General features: G+C 35.3%; 1 protein-coding gene and 1 pseudogene across 1 annotated transcript; one reads left to right on the top strand and one right to left on the bottom strand.

The window, feature by feature from the left end:
• Nucleotides 1-19,858, top strand: part of LOC125668168 (steroid 17-alpha-hydroxylase/17,20 lyase-like) — a 29,598-nt pseudogene extending 9,740 nt beyond the window's left edge.
• Nucleotides 5,136-17,634, bottom strand: LOC125668172 (failed axon connections homolog). Its single transcript, XM_048901997.2, has 6 exons — nt 17,478-17,634; nt 12,830-12,953; nt 11,809-12,011; nt 9,305-9,501; nt 8,228-8,344; nt 5,136-5,407 (listed from the first exon to the last, which is right to left on the bottom strand). Exons 1-6 carry the CDS (start codon nt 17,588-17,590, stop codon nt 5,304-5,306), a joined length of 858 nt encoding a protein of 285 aa, XP_048757954.2. The 5' UTR covers nt 17,591-17,634; the 3' UTR covers nt 5,136-5,303.
• Nucleotides 19,859-23,155: the final 3,297 nt, after the last annotated feature.

The raw sequence follows: 23,155 nt of genomic DNA, 5'->3' as shown, positions 1-23,155 counted from the left end.
GTACAGTAAACGAACGGTGAGCACACGTTGAGGGAACGGAAAATGGTAGAGTAGAACGTTTCAGTGACTGTTCGTATTGTATTGTAAGAGGATTTCAATAACAATAAAGTGTTGCAAATGGACGAAAAAATGTACGAAAAATCCAATAACTCATTCTTTCTCGTTTTGAATCACCATTTCCCATCCTTTAACGGCAAATTCTAATTGCCGATTGCACGATTATGAGTGTATGTTATTGAGAAATTAATTGTAACAGATATTCTTTACATTTTTCAGTTTATTCCTCTGTTGGAATGCACAGAAGAATTGCTGAGCTTTCCAAGGTATATGGTCCAGTGGTGCGCTTGTCTTTTGGTTAGTGTAATTTTACTAAACAGTTTTATTGCATGGCGTAGTTTTGTAATATCTTTGATATTTAAGAACATAACTACAATATAAAGATATGATGTAATCTTGTATTTCATTGTATCAAATTGTATTTTAAAACTGGTCCAACTAGAAACGCTGTAGACGATATTAAAGTCAGGATTTTACAAGTTACATTGTATATATACGAATGCAAATCTATTGAAAGATGCTCGATCGAGATACCTTAACATTCATTTTACCTGTATAAAAGAAATTTTCCTTTTTCATATAAACCTATATATATTAATGTAATCCTATTATTATGCAGACACTTTGAAACTCGTATGGATTAGCGGTAATAACGTCATACTAAATATGCTCACCAGGCCCTGAACTATTCATGTATCTATATATCTTCTATAACCTACACACAATACATTTAGGTCCAGTAACCATGATATTCCTGAATGATGCTGAGGTTGTAATAGAAGCAATGGTGAAAAAGAAGGCAGATTTTGCTGGACGACCTAATTTTCCATCAAGTACTAACATTCATACATTTGAGTACAATACACCTGTATTATAATGGGATATGTAATCAATACCATGCAAGATGCAATATTTTCTTTGATTGTTTGATTAAGGTTTTATGCCGTTTTGGCAATATTTCAGTCATTTTACGGCGGCAGTACAGATGAACTAATAATCAATGTGTTTTTTTTTATTCCAAACTAACATAGTACATGTATCTACAATTTCGATATATAATGCTTGTGCAAGGACTAGGTCGACATTCCAAATTGGTAGTTAATTCTTGACTTATATTGCTTTTGTACGTCTTTGGTTGGCGTTATTTATATCTCTCTGCTCAAAGGCCGTAAGCACGACCATAGACCTAAAGTTTACAGTCTTTCACCGACAATGATGACGTATCCACATGATAAAGAAAGAGATGTTAAAATATACAATCAATCAATATCTTGTATTTAAAATGTAGCATCAAATAATTGTGCACATATACCTTTAAAATCAATTTAAGAAAATCAATAATGATTTAATTACTGATATGTGGAAATTGTGAACGCAGGTGACATGTTTAGTGAAGGTGGCAAGGACATAGTATTAAGTACGTACTCACCCACGTGGAAATATCACAGAAAGATAGCAGGCAAAGCTATTAGGTAAGACTTAAACATAGAAAGAGTTTGGAGCGGTATAACTTGGTCCTATAATGTTTACCAGATTTTGTTATGCGATATATATTGGGGTGTGTGTGTGTTTTTATTTTTTATTTATTTATTTTACACTATTATGATGTTATTGATTTATCTGTGAAGTACAAAGAACACCAACATACTAAGTCGATTTAAAAGCTTCAAATTGTACATTGAAAGTCACGTTCGATTCCATGCAATAGTGAAAAATAATATAAGTCAATATTCACTGTTTGCAATTTGTAATTATTCGCGGACTGATGTTTATTGAATTCATACATATGTATATCAAGGGAATGGGACATTCAAAAATGTTTGGTCTTGTTTTAGATTATTCAATTATAAACAAAATAGTGAAGATAACGAACAGTGATATAGTGATTAATCTAATCATTCTCGACCAGACCGTGCACGCTCCCAGATAGCTATAAACGAAGATGGTTGTTCATGTATCGTTTTGTTAGCCGATCCAATGTTTTAAATTATTTAATCATATAACAGAATAATTGATAGCTCACTCGGTGAAGTTGATACATTAGCTAACCCCAATATTCACCTCGTCCTCTAGACTTGTGAGTATTGAACATTTTGGGTAGCTATAGCCTCATTGGTTAATATTCGAGCGGAGGTGCATGTGATTTATTAGTCATTCTTTAGGCATGCATGCAAGTGGAAGGACACGTTTTCTCCCGTGGCTTTTTAACGGTCTTTTGGAAAAGTATTTTATATTACTTGATATAGCCTAGGTCATGAACTTTGGTGGTTCCTATAAGGCCAAGGTGGCCGATATATTTTATGCCTAAGTGGTATCATACTATTACCTAAGATCTATGGGGTCTTTATTTCTTTAACTTTATCTGAATTCTATTATGTAACTCACTGATGATAGGGGAAAACCTCATTGGTTAATATCCGAGCGGAAGTATATATGACGTATTAGTCATTTATGTCTGGATGCATCAAAGGGATAACTGTTTCCTTCCCTTCCATCCACCCTTTATACGAGTTTTGGTTCTTGAGAATAAGTCAGTCAGTCATTAATACACTCATAGTGAACCTCAGGATATACATATACACAATGATGATTTTTTAAGTTTCTGGTATCATAAACTACTGTTTAGTGTTTACTATGCATACAGTGATTGATATCGTCATACATTCAGATTTCTATCTGTGGAATCTTTATATCCAAAACGTAGCATGATCTGAATGCTGAGGATATGATAAAAGCATGGAGTGGTCTAAAAATGCCACTAATTGTGAATTATCTTTATCACGTTTTACATACGTTTAGGCATTATCTACAAGGTGATCTACTGGAGAACATGATACAAAACAACATGAACAAATTCTTGGATAAAATGGCAGAAGAGAAAGATCCGTTCATCATTAGAAATCATTTGGATCTGATGATTTTCCACCAACTGTACACTATTTGTTTTGGAGAGAAGTATCTTTATTTCATACTTTCTATCTAATGATATGCTTATTCTTATTCGGGGAATTCTTATCAATAAACTTTTGTTGACTCCTTTTAGCATTCTATAATGTGACACAACAATACCATATCCTCGCTATAATCATTTATCTACCTAATAATAAATTAATGATATAAAGGCGAGACATTGATGACCCGGAAGTTAAAACACTTCTGGAATTAGATGACGGGTTGATTAAGGACTTTGGAGCAGGGGTACTAGAGGATATAGTTCCATATCTCAAAGATGTCTACACCACAACTAAATGGAAGAAGCTATCCAGCAATATGAAAAGAGTTTTGGATATAATTCGAGATAAATTCAAGCAACACGTGGATACTTTCGAACCAGGTTATACTTTTTCTTAAAATTTGTTAAAATGTCTTTGAAGGCTTCTTTCAAGGAATTTTATAATACGAAGTAACAGAAATAGATCTTATTACAGTTGATGATCTAGGGGAGAAATAAACGCATTTCTTTTATAGATCTCAGAAAAAAATTCGTTATATATTCTTTAAAACTGTGAATATATTTCAAGGTATAAATAGAGACTTCATCGATAGTTTACTGATCGCCAGACAGGAAGCGGAAAACGAGGGGGATGAAGCGGCAATGGAAAAATTGGACGATACACGCTTAGTTCTGACAATATCGGATATATTTTTGGTAGGACAACAATTGATTATAGAAACATTCATGTTGATTACAACATAGCCAAGCAATAAAAATTTCTTCTAATAAATCCCACCTCCATAGAAGAACCAGAAAGCCTAGCAAGTGTGTATTCGAATACATTATCCACCAAATAGTTGCAAATCACTCGGAAAGTAGAGGCATTATGAAACATGTGTAGTGGGCAGCACTCATTGGGTTAGAGGAACTCAGAAACCAAAAGTAGAGGTAGTATCTATTGCAGTGATATATTAAGTAAAGGAACAAATAATTGAGTTGTTTATTGAAAATTGTAGGTTTCCTCTAACATTTTATTTTTTTTTTAAATTCTTATATGTATTTTGTTTTTGCTATGGGGATGCTTACTCCTCCTAGGCAGCTAAACCCAACTATGGTGTTTCCAGGGGTCCGCGATTGTCCTGCTCTCAATTTTGCATTTTTCATACGATTTATGAGATTAATTACTGTTCCTTATTTTCACCTAATCCATGTTATGCTCTGATCTAAAGAAAGTATTCTTTAAATACAATCTAGCTGGAGTAGACACTACCAGATTTACCATGGACTGGTTTGTATACTTTATGACCAAGCATCCGGAAATCCAGTCCAAATGCCAGGAGGAAATTGACAGAGTTGTTGGTGAGGAAGAAGCACGTGCATTTTAAATTCCAAGTCAAATGATATTAAACTTAATGAAACTAGAAGTATTCATTTTGATAATTGAATCGAGTTTTTTTTTTTTTTGGAAGTCATATGTCCTAACCTGCATCTAGATTTAAATATCTAACATTTTAGGCACGGAGCGTCCCTCGATGAAACATCGTGACACCCTACATTTTACAGAGGCAGGCATGTTTGAGACGATGAGGCTGGGAAGTGTTACAGGATTGGGTGCCCCACACATGACTATTTGTGATTCCCAAGTGGGTAAGTGATCTATAAGAATGACTTAAAGGTATGTAAGAAATACATTGCAGATTGATTGAATATTGTTTAACGTCCCTCTCGAGAATAGTTCACCCATATGGAGACGTCACCACTGCCGTTGAAGGACTGTAAAATTTAGGCCTATGCTCGGCGCTTATGGCCATTGAGCAGGAAGGGATCTTTATTGTGCCACACCTACTATGACACGGGACCTCGGTTTTTGCAGTCTCATCCGAAGGACCGCCCCATTTAGTCGCCTCTTACGACAAGCAAGGGGGTACTGAGGACCTACTATAACCCGGATCAATTGATTATAGACCAGGGTGGCTTAATGTAACTTTACGGTGCAGTAAATTCGTTTATTAGATACGCATACATAGTCACGCATACAAAACAAAGCATAACTATGTTACATTATTTCTGTAAACATCAAGGATCATATACCTTTCTGCACAGCTTTGCAAATACATGCATTATTACATAATGCAACACAATCTGTGGATTCTTGGATTTATTGTACGAAAAACGCTTTATTCCATGACGTATGAAAGGTATGCGAAATTAATTTTTTTAATTATTTTTATGTTGAAGTAAAATATCACATCGACATACATTTCATATAATGACAATACACACTGGGAGTTCTATTAAGTTAAAGGTTGACTTATTTCGTTGCTTTTCTCGTTCCACCATGAGTTATGCACTCCTCCCAATCTGGCCAGAATTCGGCTTTCATTCGATTACAATAACTGCATAGGTTTGGAAATTCTGTGTAGGTGAAATCAAAATCATTAAGGTGGCCCATTACATCAAAATTCCATTTAATGGTTCATTACAAGACCTCTTATGAAGTATGATCTCACCATCGCAAGAGTGATACAACCTCTCAATTATATTAAATAATTTTTTTCCGGAATAAAAAAAAAAGATGTTTTACTTGTAAATAAGAGATGAACCCGGATTACTCCATTTACCTGATCAAGACAGGGCTCACGATGGATGTGACCGGTTGACGGGGGATACTTACTCTTCCTAGGCACCTGATCCCACTTCTGGGATGTCCAGGGGTTCTTGTTTGTCCACCTTTTAGTTTGTATTCCTTATAGGTCACTATTCATTATCTTCACCTTTCATGTTACATGTTAGAGTCCAAATTTGCTGTGATTTGATGCATGATATATGTCTGAATGTATAATAAAACATGCCTAAAAGACTCAAATAGATGTTCTGATTTTTTTTAATGAAAAATATTTATGAAAATTGAAAACGTTATTTGTTAGTATCTTTAAATTTATGTCAAAAATCTTTAAACAAAATTTTAATTAGAAAAAAAGATATATAGGACAAATGTATTTTAAAAAGAAATTGAAATAAATAGGCTAAAATTTAGAAATATTGCGATTTTTTATATTTGAACCGAGCCCGATCGGAATTATAAAAAAGTGGAATTAATTTCTTGATGTAAAACTTATACGGTACCAATTTTGATGTACCAGATGCGCATTTCGACAAATAATGTCTCTTCAGTGATGCTCAACCGAAATGTTTGAAATCCGAAATAACTATGAAGTTTTAGAGCTAAATATAGCCAAAAACAGCGTGTCAAAAAAGTGGAGCCAAATTCGTCCAAGGATAAGAGCTATGCATGAGGGAGATAATCCTTAATTTTGAAATGAATTTCTAAATTTTATAACAGCAATTAAATATACATCCGTATTTTCAAGCTAGTAACGAAGTACTTAGCTACTGGGCTGTAGAGACCCTCGGGGACTAACAGTCCACCAGCAGAGGCCTCGACCCAGGGGTCATAATGTAAAACTTATACGGTACCAATTTTGATGCACCAGATGCGCATTTCGACAAATAATGTCTCTTCAGTGATGCTCAACCGAAATGTTTGAAATCCGAAATAACTATGAAGTTTTAGAGCTAAATATAGCCAAAAACAGCGTGCCAAAAAAGTGGAGCCAAATTCGTCCAAGGATAAGAGCTATGCATGAGGGAGATAATCCTTAATTTTGAAATGAATTTCTAAATTTTATAACAGCAATTAAATAAATGAAAAGTGCACATAATTAGCAATAAAGTGATTATTTTCGTAATTTCTATCAAAGTTGAGCGGGATCAGTACCTTTTCTCTGGTTTGATTCAAATCTCAAAAAATGACATTTCTGAAATTGCACCTTTCAATTCAATTTTGTTTTGAAGTATATTTGTCTAATGAAAGGTGAAGCTAACGAACAGTGATCAATCTCATAACTGCTACAAGAAATACAAAGTAGATAGTTGGGCAAACACGGACCCCTGGATACACCAGAGGTGGGATCAGGTCCCTAGGAGGAGTAAGCATCTATTTTTTTTTTCCAAATGACATATTTTTTTAAAGATTTTAGTCTTAGATTTAAAAATTACTAATAATGAATCGTTATAATTTTTATAAAAAAGATTAATTAGAAAATTAGAACATTTACATTGGTCTTCTTTGCGGGTTTTATTAGCTATTCATAACATGCATCAAATCAAAGTTCAGTTTGAAAATATCTATTTGTAACAAAATACCTTTATCATCATTCCGGAAAAAAATCACAAAAATTTCATATAAAATAATCGACAGCTTGTATCACTCTTTCGATTATGAAATCATGTTTCATATAAGGTGCTTAAAGGGAAAGGCAACCCTAACCAATTGTTGCCTTTATGAATAAAGTATTACTTACTGATATCGTAAATGGCAGTCTTTAACAACAAAAATCCTTTAACAATTAAATCAATATTAATCTATCGTATATTTCAAATTACCCGCCGCTAAAAGAGCGGCCATTGAAGTTTAATTTATTACGTCACACCGTCGTTTCCGGTTTATTTCATCAGCAGCACTGTAAACATGACAAGTCACGAACAGTTAAGTTTGGAGCCGTATAGATTTGAGCCCGTTCTTTCGCAAGAAGAATTTAGGAAAAGAAGACGTTCAGTCAAGTCGCAGACCAGGTAGATGGTACTTGTTTCTTCTTACATGTAAATGTCTCAAACCTCAACTTGTCATTACTCAAATGATGGATCCACAGTTTACATAGTATTTTCTTTTCAAATAACTTTGTTGGGTCATGAATTTCGAGGGGGGGGGGGGGGCTTTTTTCACTTCGCATTAGTGTAATTAACTGCTTGACAAGAAGATATCCACCTATTTATAATGTATTCGTAAAATATACCACATGCACATCTTTGATGATCTTAGAATCTCATCAAAACCGAAATAGACGGTGTGACGTCAAAATTATTGATTTTTGTGGTCTTGAATACAAAAGAGTTCCGCATCATGGCAGCCTGTATAGATGGCGGGAATTTCAATTTTTAACGTTTTCAAATTAGTACTGAAGCTTATCTTGGCCGTATATCAACAGAATAGTATGACAAATCTTTATCATATAACTAATCCTATCATTTATCATGTAAAAAAAATTTCGGGTTGCCTTTCCCTTTAAACAAGCCTTTAGTGTAATGCGCCACCTTTACAGAAACAGTTTTATATCGAGTTCTAAATAAAAGATTATTTTGAATGAAAATTTCAACACGATGACGATGTGTTACTTTTTATTGCTTCCTCTGTTTTGCCTCCAAATCCCTCCCAGTAGAATTGTGACAACATCCCAAACACCGCGCAATCGGCCTGAGAAGGTTTATCTCCAAGCAGGAACTTTTTGGATCCTAAAATGAAACATCTTATGAATTCAGTAATTCTGGATTGTTTATAGGATGGGGTACAATACGTACAGATTTATACAGTGCTTATTGTTTTAACTCTCTCACTCTCTACCATTTGTTCAATTATCAATAACAAAGGTGTACAATACTCCTAAACTCCTGTCTATACGGTTCAATGATCATTCAGAATAACAATCTGCGATTTTCCTAGTTAATTTTAATATCTTGTTTCTCTTCATGTATTTTTCAATATCTTCCTGGAATATGAAGATATTGATCAATCTGATAAATCCTGTGTACTCCTATGTACAGTGATTGCATTAAAGGTGATCAGTCTCATAAATACCATAGAAAATACAAAATGAAGCGCAGAACAAACACGGACTCCTAAGTGGAATCAGGTGCCTGTGAGGAGTAAGCATTCCCTGTTGAACCGTTACACTCACCCTCATCATACCCTCTAAACAGGGTGAACGGAGTAAGCCAAAGTAAAAATCTATCAAAAATAAGAAGTACGTAGTAATTTTTCATTCTCACTTGCATATACATGTAGTGATTATTTCTCTCAACTGATTTAATACGCGAGAGAATGTTCTACATACGATCAACGTTTGAATCCGGACAGGTTAATTGATGATACAGGAGTCTCAACTGTCTCTATTTTTAAGGAACCATTTTGCAAATTCAATAGTTGTTAAAATGGTCTTATTTACAAAGGCAGCAAGTTATTAGGTCGAATGCTGATCAAGATAATGGGGTCATGGGGGTACATGTACACGTGTGGCCATCAATAAGGGATGCTCACTATACAGTATACGTGGACACCTGATCCCACCCCTGGTATTCCCAGAAGTCCATGTTTGCATTCCTCACAGTTTTGATTATTTTATAGCATTTATGAGATTGATCCCTGTTCGTTATCTTCACCTTTCATGTAGATATATAGTATGTTGGAAAACATACCCATATACACGGAGAGGTTCTCCAGATCGTGGGTCATGAAGTTTTGAACTTCCTCCTCGCTGTGTCTGCCTATGCCATGAGCATATGTCTGTTTACTTATATGGCGGCAAATGAGGTATCTCATATAAAAAGGCAGAGGTATAATGGAGTGAATTCTTAACCCGAGCTCGTACACCCAACGATTCAATGTCATTGTCCTGGAAGAGACAGTTAAATTATAAAACAGCTTATATCGACATGTATGACATGAATTATTTGTAGGATATGCATGTACCTTGGTCAGATGATTTTCCCATGCACGTGTAGTGTGTTTAATCTGATGCAATTATTTACCATGAAAATAACATGAACCACAATATACCAACGAGTATAGCCCAACATGCGGGGTGTAGGCTATGTTGTTACCGGGGTGTAGGCTACTGAAACGGCAATATAGATGGTCGAGGTTCGTGGATTCAAAGACAACTATGGACAAAACAGGCACATCTCACCACACAATGATACGTCTCAAACGTGTCCCAAATATAAGAAAAACCTCAGATATGTTAAGAAGAATTTAAGATTTGCAGTATAAATCAAAATTTATACTCACATGCATGAACGTGTAGTTTACGAGTATTGTAAGTTCTATTTTACTTTTAAAAAGATCCATTTTCAGTTTATTTTTCCTTTCGCATATCGAAAGAAATACATGTATAGGGATCACGACGGATGTGACCGGTCGACAGGGGATGCTTACTCCTCCTAGGCACCTGATCCCACCTCTGGTGTATCCAGGGTCCGTGTTTGCCCAACTATCTATTTTGTATTGCTTATGGGATTTATGAGATTGAGCTCGAAATCAAGGACAACACAGAGTCGTCCACTTCTCCTTCATACTTAGATATTTTATTGAAAGTAGACATTAACGACAAACTGACGACTCAACTGTATGACAAACGGAATGATTTCCGCTTCTCCATCGTCGACTTCCCATATTTATGTAGCAATATTCCATTATCACCTGCATATGGTGTTTATATATCTCAACTGATTCGATATGCAAGAACTTGTTCTGCGTATAGTCAGTTTTTAAATTGAGGTAAACTACTGACAAACAAGTTGATGGTATAGGGGTTTCAACAGTCTCGATTGAAGTCAGGATTTCGCAAATTCTATGGTCGTTATAACGATATAGTTCGTCAATACAACCTGCTACTAGGTCAAATGCTGTCTGACGTGTTTCATACCGATTGTTAGGCCATTGTTGGCACACTGATTTTGACTACGGATAACTCCGTTTACCTTATCAGGATATAGGGCTCACGGCGGATGTGACCGGTCGACAGGGGATGCTTACTCCTCCTAGGCACCAGATCCCACCTCTGGTGTGTTCAGGGGTCCGTGTTTGCCCAGCTATCTATTTTGTATTGCTTGTAGCAGTTATGAGATTGATCAATGTTCGTTATCTTCACCTTTGATGGTGCATCAAAATTGGTACCATATAAGTTTTACATTAATCACTTTTCGTTATCTCCATCTTTCATATAGTGGTTTGAAAGATGCATGGGGAAAGGGGTTTAATGTGTCCCTCATCAAAAGGCTCTCAAGCATCGTAAACCATTGAGAAAATATTCAACGATGTGTCAGCAAACCTTTTTAATATTTGGATACTGTAGTTGGTTTCAATCTACTATATGTAAAACTTATACGGTACCAATTTTGATGCACCAGATGCGCATTTCGACAAATATATGTGATTTTGACTACGAATAACTCCGTTTACCTGCTCAAGATATAGGGCTCATTGCGAGTGTGACCGGTCAACAGGGGATGCTTACTCCTTCTAGAAGCCTGATCCCATCTCTGGTATATTCAGGGGTCCGTGAGATTGATCACTGTTCGTTATCTTCACCTTTCATGTAGTCGTACATGTATAGGTATAATGGAATCAAACATATTCCCATACACAAGAAGCTTAAGCTTACGAAGTTCGCTTTCCGTCACTCATTTGTAGAAAATATTTTCTCTCTCTGTATTTATATATTACTTTAGTATATTTTCTTTATACTGAGAATGAAGAGGTGTTAGACAACATGATTATATAGTTGCATAAACATGTAATTTACGTTTCTCTCCCAATTATAGACAATTTATTCAGAAGGCCAATTGCAAAGCAACAGTGGATAAACATTTAACACGTATAAATAACTTCAGGACATATACCACGTGTAAATGGATTGTAAACATGTATGTAACGTAAGTCGTTTCATTCAATAAATTAGGCTAGTACTAATGCATGACTGTACTCTTATATTAAACAACAAATAGAAGTACTACTACAATCGGTATGCTTTAAATTGAATATTACGCACTAATTATCTGTAAAAGAAATAAGATAGCATACACCCCGTGCACAACATGTAGCATACACCCCGTGCACATGTTAGTCCAATAACCTTCATTTCAATTTTGACCATAAGCCTTTTTTAGCTTTCAAAGTGTATCGTGAAATAGTGACCTACCAATACAAATGTTCTTCCACCATTTTTTGAATCATGAAACCAGACGCTATTTCCTCTGGGGTGAAATCTTTGTTCAAGTCAACATTGAATTTATTTTTAATGAATTCAATACAAATTTCTGAATCTGCAATTGCTTCTCCATTGTATTCAATCCAGGTCATTTTACCTTTGGAGCTTCTATTTCTTCTGCTATCATAAACATTCTATAAAATAAGTGATGAAAGAATAACTGAGTTTCTTAACAGTTCATAATATGATTTTCCTGATAACAAGAATACATAACATAAAAACACTACACGTCCATCACTTTGAATTACAAATCTATGCGGATGTTGTAGATCAAAATTAGAATTTACTCTCTGAAGGTTCCTCCATACACTAGAGAGCTAGTATTCTGTAGTTAGAGTGATCTGTCCTTTGGTATATAATGTAATAAACTGAACTTTGCAGTGATTTATACAATTTTAACCAATTGTAGTAGCTGTCATAGTATTAGACCACGAAAAGGTTACTGAATGTTTTATCTAACAACCGTTGTCATTTTAAGTCAATAATATTGGTTTCTGTTCATCAGTTTTTCGTAGACTTTAAAAGATTTCCTGGGGCAATATGACATATACCCATGTGTCAAGAGAAACTCAATACGTACATCTTTATGCAAAGTTTCTCAATTGTTAACAAAACATTTCTCAATAGTGTAAAAGAGGATCATTAAAACGGGACATATCATGAAAATGTCAAGACATTCACATTTATGGGATATAAGTTTTTCAATGTCCCAAGAAGATTTTTCTATGGTGTATAGAGGGGCCCTTAAACAGTGTCTACTGTTTCCAACATGGAGGATATATATTATGTTTCAGTGTAACCGTGCTTCTCTGATATCGGTACATGTAACTCTGTTTGCAAAATACATGTACAGTCAGTGCGCCGATACCTTATCATCTATAGGAAATAAGTCAAAGTCTTTAACATTCTTTAAAATGAAACAAGAATCTAGTGGTAGTAACTATTTTCTTACCATACTTGGTACTTTTGTCATTCTAAGAAAGGTCTCTAGTTTTACGGCAAACGGTGTCATACTAGGAGAAAATGGACCCCGGCCCGGCTGATGGTGAACCACTATGTCACTCGGGTAGGCTTTTCTGCAAAACATATTAACTGCCGTGAAAGAGAAAAGTTATAGTAAATTTGAGATTACAAAACTTTCCCCATATCAACACTTGTGACTTTTCAACAATTTGCACAACCATTCCTCACAATACATTAAAGACTACGCTTTTCTAAATCACAGACAGCTGCTTCTTGAAAAAAAAATGGAACACGAAAACATTCAAATGATGTGATAAATCATATAAAACTACTTTGGTAAACAGCACTGATTTAACGCACGATTACCTTTTTTTGAAATGCTGGAGTTCATCATTGACAAAATCTACGTAGTCTTTGTTGATCAGGTCTTCCCTCAATCGATTTGATATGCAAAATATGTCCTCCTTATGATCAATGTATTTTTAAATCGAGTTTTGCGTATGATCAGTTTTTAAATCGAGGTAGGCTACTGACAAATAAGTTGATGTTTACAGGGGTAAGAAGAGGAATGCAACAATAAAACACAATTCAATGACAGTATGACATAAAATCTTATATCTGTAAAATTATCGAAATAAAACACTTTAATTAAGATCGATAGCTAAGCTTTCCCCCTCTTTTTCTCCCTTTTACTTTTTTTGGTGTTTGATAATTATAAGCACAATTTATACATGTTATAATATAAAAACCTAATTGATAAAAATGAGTTTTAAGATGTGTTTTGAATATTTCAAAAGACGTTGACTTCTTGTTGTCATCTTGAAGGTCATTCCACAAATGTGCTGCAACCCAGCTGATTTGGCGTTGTCTGTATTTTTGTTTTGGCACCACATGTCGCGATATCGATTCTGACCGTAATGGTAAATGTGCCTTGTATTCATGTAAAAGACTTGCGATGTATGACGGCACAGATCCGTGGAAGGAACAATATGTATAGGTCACATCGTGAATTGGGAACGGTAATTGAAGGAAAGCCAATGGAGTTCCGCTAGAATCGAAAATATGTGTTCCCTTTTCTGATACCTCGTAACTAGACGAGCAGCAGTATTCTGCACCCGTTACAAACGGTCCAATATTTTTTCCCCCAGCTCCAAAATATAGATAGTTTCCATTATCAAGTTTAGATGTTACAAAAGCGCTAACCAGGGTTTTGCAAGCTTCATTTGTTAAGTAACGTCTCATCTGCCCGATATTCAAAATCTGATGGTGACATGATTTGACGACTGACGACACTTGTTTTTCCATTGTAAGATGTTGATAAAAAAATATTCCTAAATTTTCACGCATGTTGTACTCGTGATAGTATGGTCCCCCAACTTGAGATGTAGTGTAGGGGTGCAGTCCAAGTTTTGTTTCGTTGAGAATATGATTAGTTCAGTCTTGTCTTGATTTAATTTAAGAATGTTCGATGTCTGCGATACGTAGTTTACCCAGTGCCTTTCTGGTCTGATTACCATGTACACTTGTGTATCGTCTGCGTAGCAATGATACTTCATACCATGGTGATGGCATATATGGGTTTTAACAATATTAAAACATTTACAAACAGTTTTAAGGAATTCAATAACAATTTTTTGGGTATCATATGTCCTTAAGTTGCAATGAATGAATACTATTGTGACTGCATAATAATTTTAGTCGTTGATTTTATGTATGTGTCCCTTCTTTGTTTTTTCGCAGGTAATAATGGGTCATGATGTAACAAAGTATGTAAATACTAGTCCCCGACATCTTTAGATCAGGAGGTCTTCAGCACATCTGCAATTCTTTGTTATTTTTTAATCAATATTTCAAACGGCAAAAAATAATAGATATGCCTAAAACCAAGGCATATACAATATCAACTCTTTTATCATTTCATCCTGATCAATGTAAAACTTATACGGTACCAATTTTGATGCACCAAATGCGCATTTCGACAAATAATGTCTCTTCAGTGATGCTCAACCGAATATATTGGGCCACGGTGAGTATGACCAGTCGACAGGGGATTCTAGGCACCTGATCCCACCTCTGGTATATCCAGGGGTCTGTGTGTTCCCAACTCTCTATATTGTATTGCTTGTGCGAGTTGCGAGATTGATCATTGTTCTTTATCTTCGCCTGTCATACCGTGGACAAAAAAAAGTCATTACTATATGTACACCAGTTGCCAATGAACGGAATGCGTTAATTATGTCAAATCAATATCTTTAGTTCATCTTTGTATTTAAACCTGTTTTTCACGCATGATTAAATCTTCTGAAGATTAAGTTTTGTGTCCACTAACATACATATATGTATATAGCACAGTTCAACCCAAATAACTATATTTATATCATTACATGATCTCATCGTGCTTTTATTCCAAAGCGTCTCCCCCCCCCCTCCCCACAGATTACTTTTGAAATTCTGAGTTTTAATTGCACGATAACTTAGACAGAAATGAACGTCAAATGCGGTTATACATGTAACACCCCCTTCCCCAATCCTACCATTTGTTTCTAGAAATGTACATTTTGATAAACTGTTCTCCATAAAACCCTGTTTTATGATAAATGTTACACTGTGTTGAAACTCAATACACTAAAAAAATTATAACGTAATCTTAACTTTAAACAAGTGAAGATAAATCCGATGAAAAATACAAAATTGAGAGTAGATGAAACATGGACCCCTGGAAACACCAGAGGTGGTGTCAGATGCCTAAGAGGAGAATGTATCGTCACACCCACCATGAAACAAATATCTTGATCACGTAAACGTTGTAAACCCTAGTCAAGATCAGCATATAAAGAACGACATATCAGTTGATATGAAACATGTCAGACAGCATTTGACCTCATGACACATTTGTTAAATACTATTATTATACTTTCATGTAAAATACTCGAACCTGATTGGTCAAGAAGCATTTGAAAAAAAAACCATATTGTTACCCTCTAAGAACAGAAAACACGCGACCCAGGGTGATAGTATCTAGCAACGGGTAACAGTACTTGACAACGGGTGATATTATAAAAAATTATCACATGCGTCAAATTTATGCGCGTACGGTTCGCCGTAGATTGCTAGACGACGTTGTTTGAACGTTTGTAATAAACGCGAGTACCCGCATCGAAATACGAAATATCGCACGACAGTGATTGATCAAATGTAAACAGACGTAAGTTTTTCTGCTTTCCAGTTTACATAACATTCAGTATAATAAAACAAATACGCCTCGGTTGACAATGGTTTTCTCGGGGTGAAAATTTTCAATGTTACCCTCAAATACATGCAATATTTATATATTTGCGTTAAGCTTAGATCCGCAACAAAAGCACGCCAACAATTTCAAGAGTAAGGGAAGTAACTGCAAAACTGTTGACCATTAAGTGTAGATTCAAATTTGGTCACATATAAACCCGGCTACATGTGAGTCTCTTCACTTTTGTGCATATTGTTACAAAAATGTATTACATTTTAAATTCACTGAAAATATTTATAAAGAAATATGAATTTGGTGTATTTGCTGTCGATGATCAATTCTTGCTTTCTAAATGAGAAAACCGGTCAAAACCATCTGTCCATTTAAAAAAGAAAAAAATGATGGGAACTATATCAAACTCTCTCTCCCTCTACATTTTGTTCCATATGATGAACAAGTTGACAACATTAGAACAAAATTAAATAATAAACAGTACATAGAAATAAGCATTATCTTAAAACGTTTTGTAATATTGTATCAATTAAAAAAAGTCTAGTGCAGACATGTCATCTGTTACACTTGTAGCGAGATTACCTGTGGGGTCCGACTCAGTACTCCTTGCCTGTTGTAAGAGGTGATTAAATGGGGGCGATTCTCGCAAAACCTAAGGCCAGATGTCACAACAGCTCTGTCGCGATAAAAATCCCTCCCGCTCAAAGGCCGTAAGCGCCGAGCATAGACCTAAATTTTACAGCCCTACACATGCAATAGTGAGGTCTCAATATGAATGAAAATTATCGAGCGTCCCGTTAAACAATATACAACCAACCAACCACCCTATTCTCATTCGAAACGTGGATAAGCATAGTCTGAAGGTAGGCTACGTTTTGTCTACTTCTCTGAAAGAATAGATTACATAACAACATCCAATAACTAAAAGCTTCGTTTTTGTTTGTCCTGAAGAAGGAACATATCGTCCCAAAAATTATCTAATTGTTCGTGTCGTTGGTCATTTATACATGTATACATTCATGTCGTTCTATATGTTCATCCATCCATGTATATATCTATCTATCTTCATTGTCAAATAGTAAAAGAAAAAATACACATTGTATTTTATACAATTTCGAGAAAAAAACCCACGTACTTTGCGATGAATTAATTTACATAAATCACAAAATAGTTCGGCCTTATATAATATCATTTGAGAATACATAAATACTGTTTATGGGAACTTACCCTTTCTTGCTAGGCATCTCCTATATCACTATACATGTACGTGTGTAAATATCGGTGTAAAGAGAATTCTGGGATACCAGGTCAATTGAATCGTAACCAGGCGATCTTGGAGATGCGTACGACATTATGAGCATAAACGTAAACATCAAATTGGCGATTTGTCATTTACCTTGGTTTCTGTCGGAGCTTGCGCAGGACCAACATTATAACAGTTCCTAATGCTACCGTCCCACATACTCTCAGAAAACCTGTTTGAGAAAATACAGCATCCATGTTATGCATAAAATGTTGACATGCAAGGATTTGAACAGGATGTTATATCAGGACGCATATTCTAATAATAGATACACTTTAGTTCCCAATGTCGGGACTACATCCCGTTTCACGGATAATTAAAATGCTAATGCATAATAGAGGTATTGATGTACGTAGCATTTAGATAATCAAAGTTCGAGTTAGGCAGGGATGCCGAATTTTGAAACCTTCCTTTTCTATTAAATGCTACATGTATATTGATTACTGTACCTACACGCATTTTTAAAACGTTGAATATCTATATTTTTATTCAAAATTGTGGTAAATGCAAACACAATTTTGTCAGTTATAGGCCTAGTTCGTCAATATGTACTTGAACTTTATTTCCGTTCAGGATTAACTTGTTTACTACAACACGCATGCGCGTGGTGTGATGCATCAGACAAGAGTGTCAGGACCAGGATACATACACTGTCCTACATACATACCTTCCTACCCAAATGCATGTACGTTTCATGTAAATATATATAACCACAATGTGATTGATATGTAATTGATGCTACATCTTCGCGAGCCAAGGATGACGCTCCACGACGTTTCTCTTTTCACTGAAAAGAGAAACACCGTGGAGCGTCACCCTTGGCTAGCGAAGATGTTGATGCTACGAAATTCATGACTGATTAATTGTATATTGTTTAACGTCCCTCTCGAGAATTTTTCACTCAGATGGAGAGGTCACCATTGCTGGTGAAGGGCTGCAAAATTTAGGCCTATGCTCGGCGCTTATGGCCTTTGAGCAGGGAGAGATCTTTATCATGCCACACATGCTGTGACACGAGACCTCGGTTTTTGCGGTCTCATCCGAAGGACCGACTCATTTAGTCGCCTCTTACGACAAGCAAGGGATACTGAGGACTTATTCCAAAATTCATTAATCTATGAGTAATTACATAACTGCTGAATTTAGACATATTTTCTTTTTAAAAATAGGTGGATACGACATTCCTAAAGGCACCACCGTCTTCATAAATTTCTGGGCGTTACACCACGATCCTAAATATTGGAGGGAACCAAAGAAATTTGATCCTTATCGATACCTTGACGAAAATGGCAAATCGAAACCAGCAAAACCAGACAGTTGACTTCCCTTCTCGGCAGGCCGCCGAGTTTGTTTGGGAGAAACTGTCGCCAAACCGGAAATACTGCTGATGTGTGCAAATCTATTGCAACGGTTTGAGATTCGTCTTCCAGACGGCGTCAAACCAAACCCTGAATGCAAAATGACCGGTTTTGGAATAGAATTACCCTCCGATTACAAAATTGTAGTGAAGGAGAGAATTTAAATCTTTGATAGATAAAACATTCAGATAAACTAGTGTATTATATTAGTGATAGACTAAAACAACCACAACAATAACCCAAACCAACATTCCTTAATCATTGGCTTCGGCTTTTTTAAAAATAGCACCAGAAAACGAAAGGGTTATAATAATTTGATAAGTCATAACAATCAGATTTATCCCTGCCACGGGGATGCTTACTCCTCATAAGCACCTGATTCCACCTCTGTATTCCAGGGGTCCGTGTTTTCCCAACTCTCTATTTTGTATTGCTTATAGGAGTTATGAGATTGATCACTGTTCGTTATCTTCACCTTGATAGGAGTTATGGGATTGATCACTGTTCGTTATCTTCACCTTTATAGAAGTTATGATATTGATCACTGTTCGTTATCTTCACCTTGATAGGAGTTATGGGATTGATCACTGATCGTTATCTTCACCTTTCATAGTATACTTTTCTCTAGCTATTAAATCGTAATGTAAATAATGTTAACATTCCTCTATCCAAATATACCTGTAATCTGCCACTGAGATAATGCTGTATGTCAACTGTTACATAAATCAGCATGTTCATTACACAATTTCACATATCAATGTAATACTGTATGTCAATGATAATTACATAAGTAAGCATGTGAAATACATATATACATGTATATCAATTTAAGCACATGACAATGTTATTAGACAAGTTTTTTTTAAATCAATGACTGTCTTTACTTAGTGATGTCAATAACGTTATAAGAATGTCGTGACTTTTACGTAATAATATAGGTCGTAGACATGTAGTAGGCTTATGATTGATTGATTGTATATTGTATTATTTACTGTATCATTTGGTTGTATTACTGCAATTGTCAAAATTTATTTACCTTAATTGTGATTGGTACAGCATGGAGTCCAATTACCAATATCAGTACACATCATAATACAAGCAGTGATCTAACTTACATATTGTATGTATTTCTTGTGATGGCAACTTTTGGTACGAGGTGGAGCAATTAATACTATTATAGTATTATATGGCAATGAAATATTACAATGTGCTAATGTGGTGTATTATTATACCTCAGTATGAGAATTCTATTTAACGCGTAATCTGATTGGTCTAGACAGTCACGTGCCAGGGATGACAAAACTTCATATCTCCTATCTCCCTATCATATTTACCCCTAGGGCAGCCTCGTGCATTTTCCATAATTTAACGTCAAGGTAGACAAAGAATGACTCGGACAATAAGTCCGAGTCATTCTACTTTCATAGTTACTGTGCTGGTCTCTAATACACAGTTGAATGCATGGTTTTGGTTGATACAAAAACAAGCAAGTAAATCAGCATTTAAGGAGAATGGAAATACAAAAACTGGTTATCATATCACTGTATTTTGTTGTTTGTACCTTCTACCGTAATACGTTGACGGCGCCGTGTTACCGTGTTAGGACGATCTCAGCTACATACAATGTATATAGATGAGAGGACTCCAATTTCAAATGCACTTTTGATTCTTGCTTTGTTTCGGTATAATAAACAATTTATTGCATGAATGTTTGGGAGATATGAAGATTTATTCACCCAAGAAAAATCATATTCACCTCGGGCGTTGCCCTCGGGGAATGATTTTTCTTGGTTGAATAAATCTTCATATCTCCCTCACTATCATTCAATAAATGTATAATATACACATGTTATGTTCCTCAACCTTCGTCCCTCGGTGCCTTCTGTTGTTATCTATGATTTATATACAAATATCTTTATTATGCATAAATTTACATGTTTTACTATTGTACTATGCCTCTCGGGGCGTGTGAATGGCAACAACTTATTTATATATGTATTGTTTCACTCATATGGAGCCGTCACCAATGAAAGTGAAGGGTTGCAAAATTTAGGCCTATGCTCGGCGTTTTACCGTCTTTGACCAGGGAGATATCTTTATTGTGCTACGCCTTCTTTGACACGAGCTCTCATCCGTTGGACGAAAGTAGGATTACAAAATTTTATTCTACATATCTGTCAAATGTTAATCAAAAAGTCAAAATAAGAATTGGCGATAAGCACCTTTTCCCGTGTGCACAATTCGCGATATTAGAAAGAAAAGGAAATTTAAAAATAATCCATTATTAAGGCCAGTTGACTCGAAAGCTAACGTAACCACAATATTAAAACTTATAGAAAGATGGATCTGTAACAAATTGCTATCAAATCAACATCGGCAAATGGGAGAGGGGGGATTGTGGTGAGAGTGGGATGCCTTGAGTGGGAGATACGACAATTACAGCTTACTTCAATCGCAAGTGACTTCAATGTAGCCGTTATAAAAACAATACAATATCTACTCAGCGTACCGATAATTGATTTAAAAATAGGTGATATTTCAATATAATACTTGGGATTTTGTTTTTCTTCAAAATAAGCGATATTTTAAAATAAGCGACTTCAATATAAGTATAGAAAAACAAAATCCCAAGTTTCAGTCTCTTATTTTCTTTGCATTAAAATATCGGTTAAATTGAAATCACTTATATTGAAATATCGCCTATTTTAAAATCAATTATCGGTACGCTGAGTAGATATTGTATTGTTTTTATAACGGCTACATTGAAGTCACCTGCGATTTTAGTTGTCCAGGTTGGTGGCTTCATAATACACAGTTAGGTGTCAGTTGATTGGTTTCCAATGGATTACTTTTAATTGCGTGTTTTCATAGGAATAAAATAACCGTGGGGTATAATCACTCCCTAACAGCTTGATGACAGAATCATTTGTAATATTTGACCTCCCCACAAAAAAAGGAAAACTTTATCATTGGACACCAAATTACAAATTAATAACTGCAAGAGATGTAAAAATTTGAAGTCAAAATCTAAAATGACAATTTTGCTTAAGTAATTTCAAACACCTTAGCGCTATCTCAGTGCATTAAAAATAGTTTTAGCAAGACTGGGTTCACATTAAAATCTCCAAATATTTAGTCTATAACATCTGAAGTGGACAGCGACAATGTCTTTAAAGACAACATGATGCAACTTGCTTATGTTAGTGAACTTCTTTAAAAAATCAACAACAAAAAAAACAACTGGTTCTGAAATTCTGATGGTACTAGCCTAGACATACATGTGTGTCAAATGTTTTCACGGCGATCCTTTCAAGGGAAGAACTTACTTCCGATATTATATACATGTACATACTGCAAGGGAACTATCGGCGACGAGAACAACAACGAAATTACGGATGAAAATGTGACGTACAATCGACCTCGAAATTGTATGTGTAAATTTAATAATTATTTTTAAAAAGATTATATACAGACGCTACCTAAAGAAGATGACGAGAGTTTTGTAGACATCGGAAATTGAAACATTCATTCTTCGTCAGCTCAATAAGAAACAAAAGTTAACAAAACTCACATATTTATTTTAAATAAAAATCTTCAGTGGACTAAATTCAATCAATTACCTATATGTTGTAAATTGTGTAATGTAATAAATTCATATTTCTGCTTTCGTAATCGGGGATCGAGATGCCAAAATGAAGCCTCCGATATGGTCGATATTTCCGATTTCGCTTATTTTCAACTTCGGTTATATTGAAAGAAAAAGATTGGTCCCCTGAATTTCAATATATCCGGAGTAAGCTGTACATACAATATTGCAGTGGCTAGAATCCAAATGACAAATGCATATTAGGGAAGCATTATATCTTGATGGCACATAACGAATGTGGCATTCTCATCTAGAAAATAAAACTGAAAATAAATGACACCGAAGTCCCTTGTTTTAACAAAGTAATACGGATATCCCGTCTACAATATACTCGCGGAGGATTTTTAAAAACAAATATACCTCAACATAACGAGTTTATTACACAGGGAGGGAAAGGAAACAACCCTGGATTTTTGTCGCACCCACCGAAAATTTCTCTGATTCTGGATTTGTGATTACTGTCACAGCACCAAAAATTCACTGATTCTGGATTTGTGGTACTTAAACTTACGGACAGTTTCAAAATCCTCTAAGATTACATCTACTTGATTTACTGCTTTTAAAACATCTAGCATTCATACTAAAAGTATCTATAGTACACACTTGATGCTTCGCTTCATTTCGGCACATATGTTTTTACTATTGTGAACGAAGAGATCTGGAGTATGAAAGCTGAAGATAACAAACAGTGATCAATCTCATACTCCTATAAGCAATACAAAATAGATAGTTGGGCAAACACGGAGCCCTGGACACACCAGGGGTAG

This window comes from Ostrea edulis, chromosome 4, assembly GCF_947568905.1.
Source record: "Ostrea edulis chromosome 4, xbOstEdul1.1, whole genome shotgun sequence".
NCBI lineage: Eukaryota > Metazoa > Mollusca > Bivalvia > Ostreida > Ostreidae > Ostrea > Ostrea edulis.
The sequence above is the reverse complement of the archived record's forward strand: the minus strand, read 5'-3'. Positions and strand labels throughout refer to the sequence as shown.

What these genes read in the sequence shown, in the direction of transcription:
- LOC125668172 (XM_048901997.2), bottom strand. Translation starts at nt 17,590, where the DNA reads ATGCATAACATGGATGCTGTATTTTCTCAAACAGGTTTTCTGAGAGTA. An exon ending in TGACAAAAGTACCAAGTATG is followed by an intron (nt 12,012 to 12,829) that starts GTAAGAAAATAG and finishes CTTATTTTATAG; the next exon opens with AATGTTTATGATAGCAGAAG. An exon ending in GTGGAAGAACATTTGTATTG is followed by an intron (nt 9,502 to 11,808) that starts GTAGGTCACTAT and finishes TGTCTCTTCCAG; the next exon opens with GACAATGACATTGAATCGTT.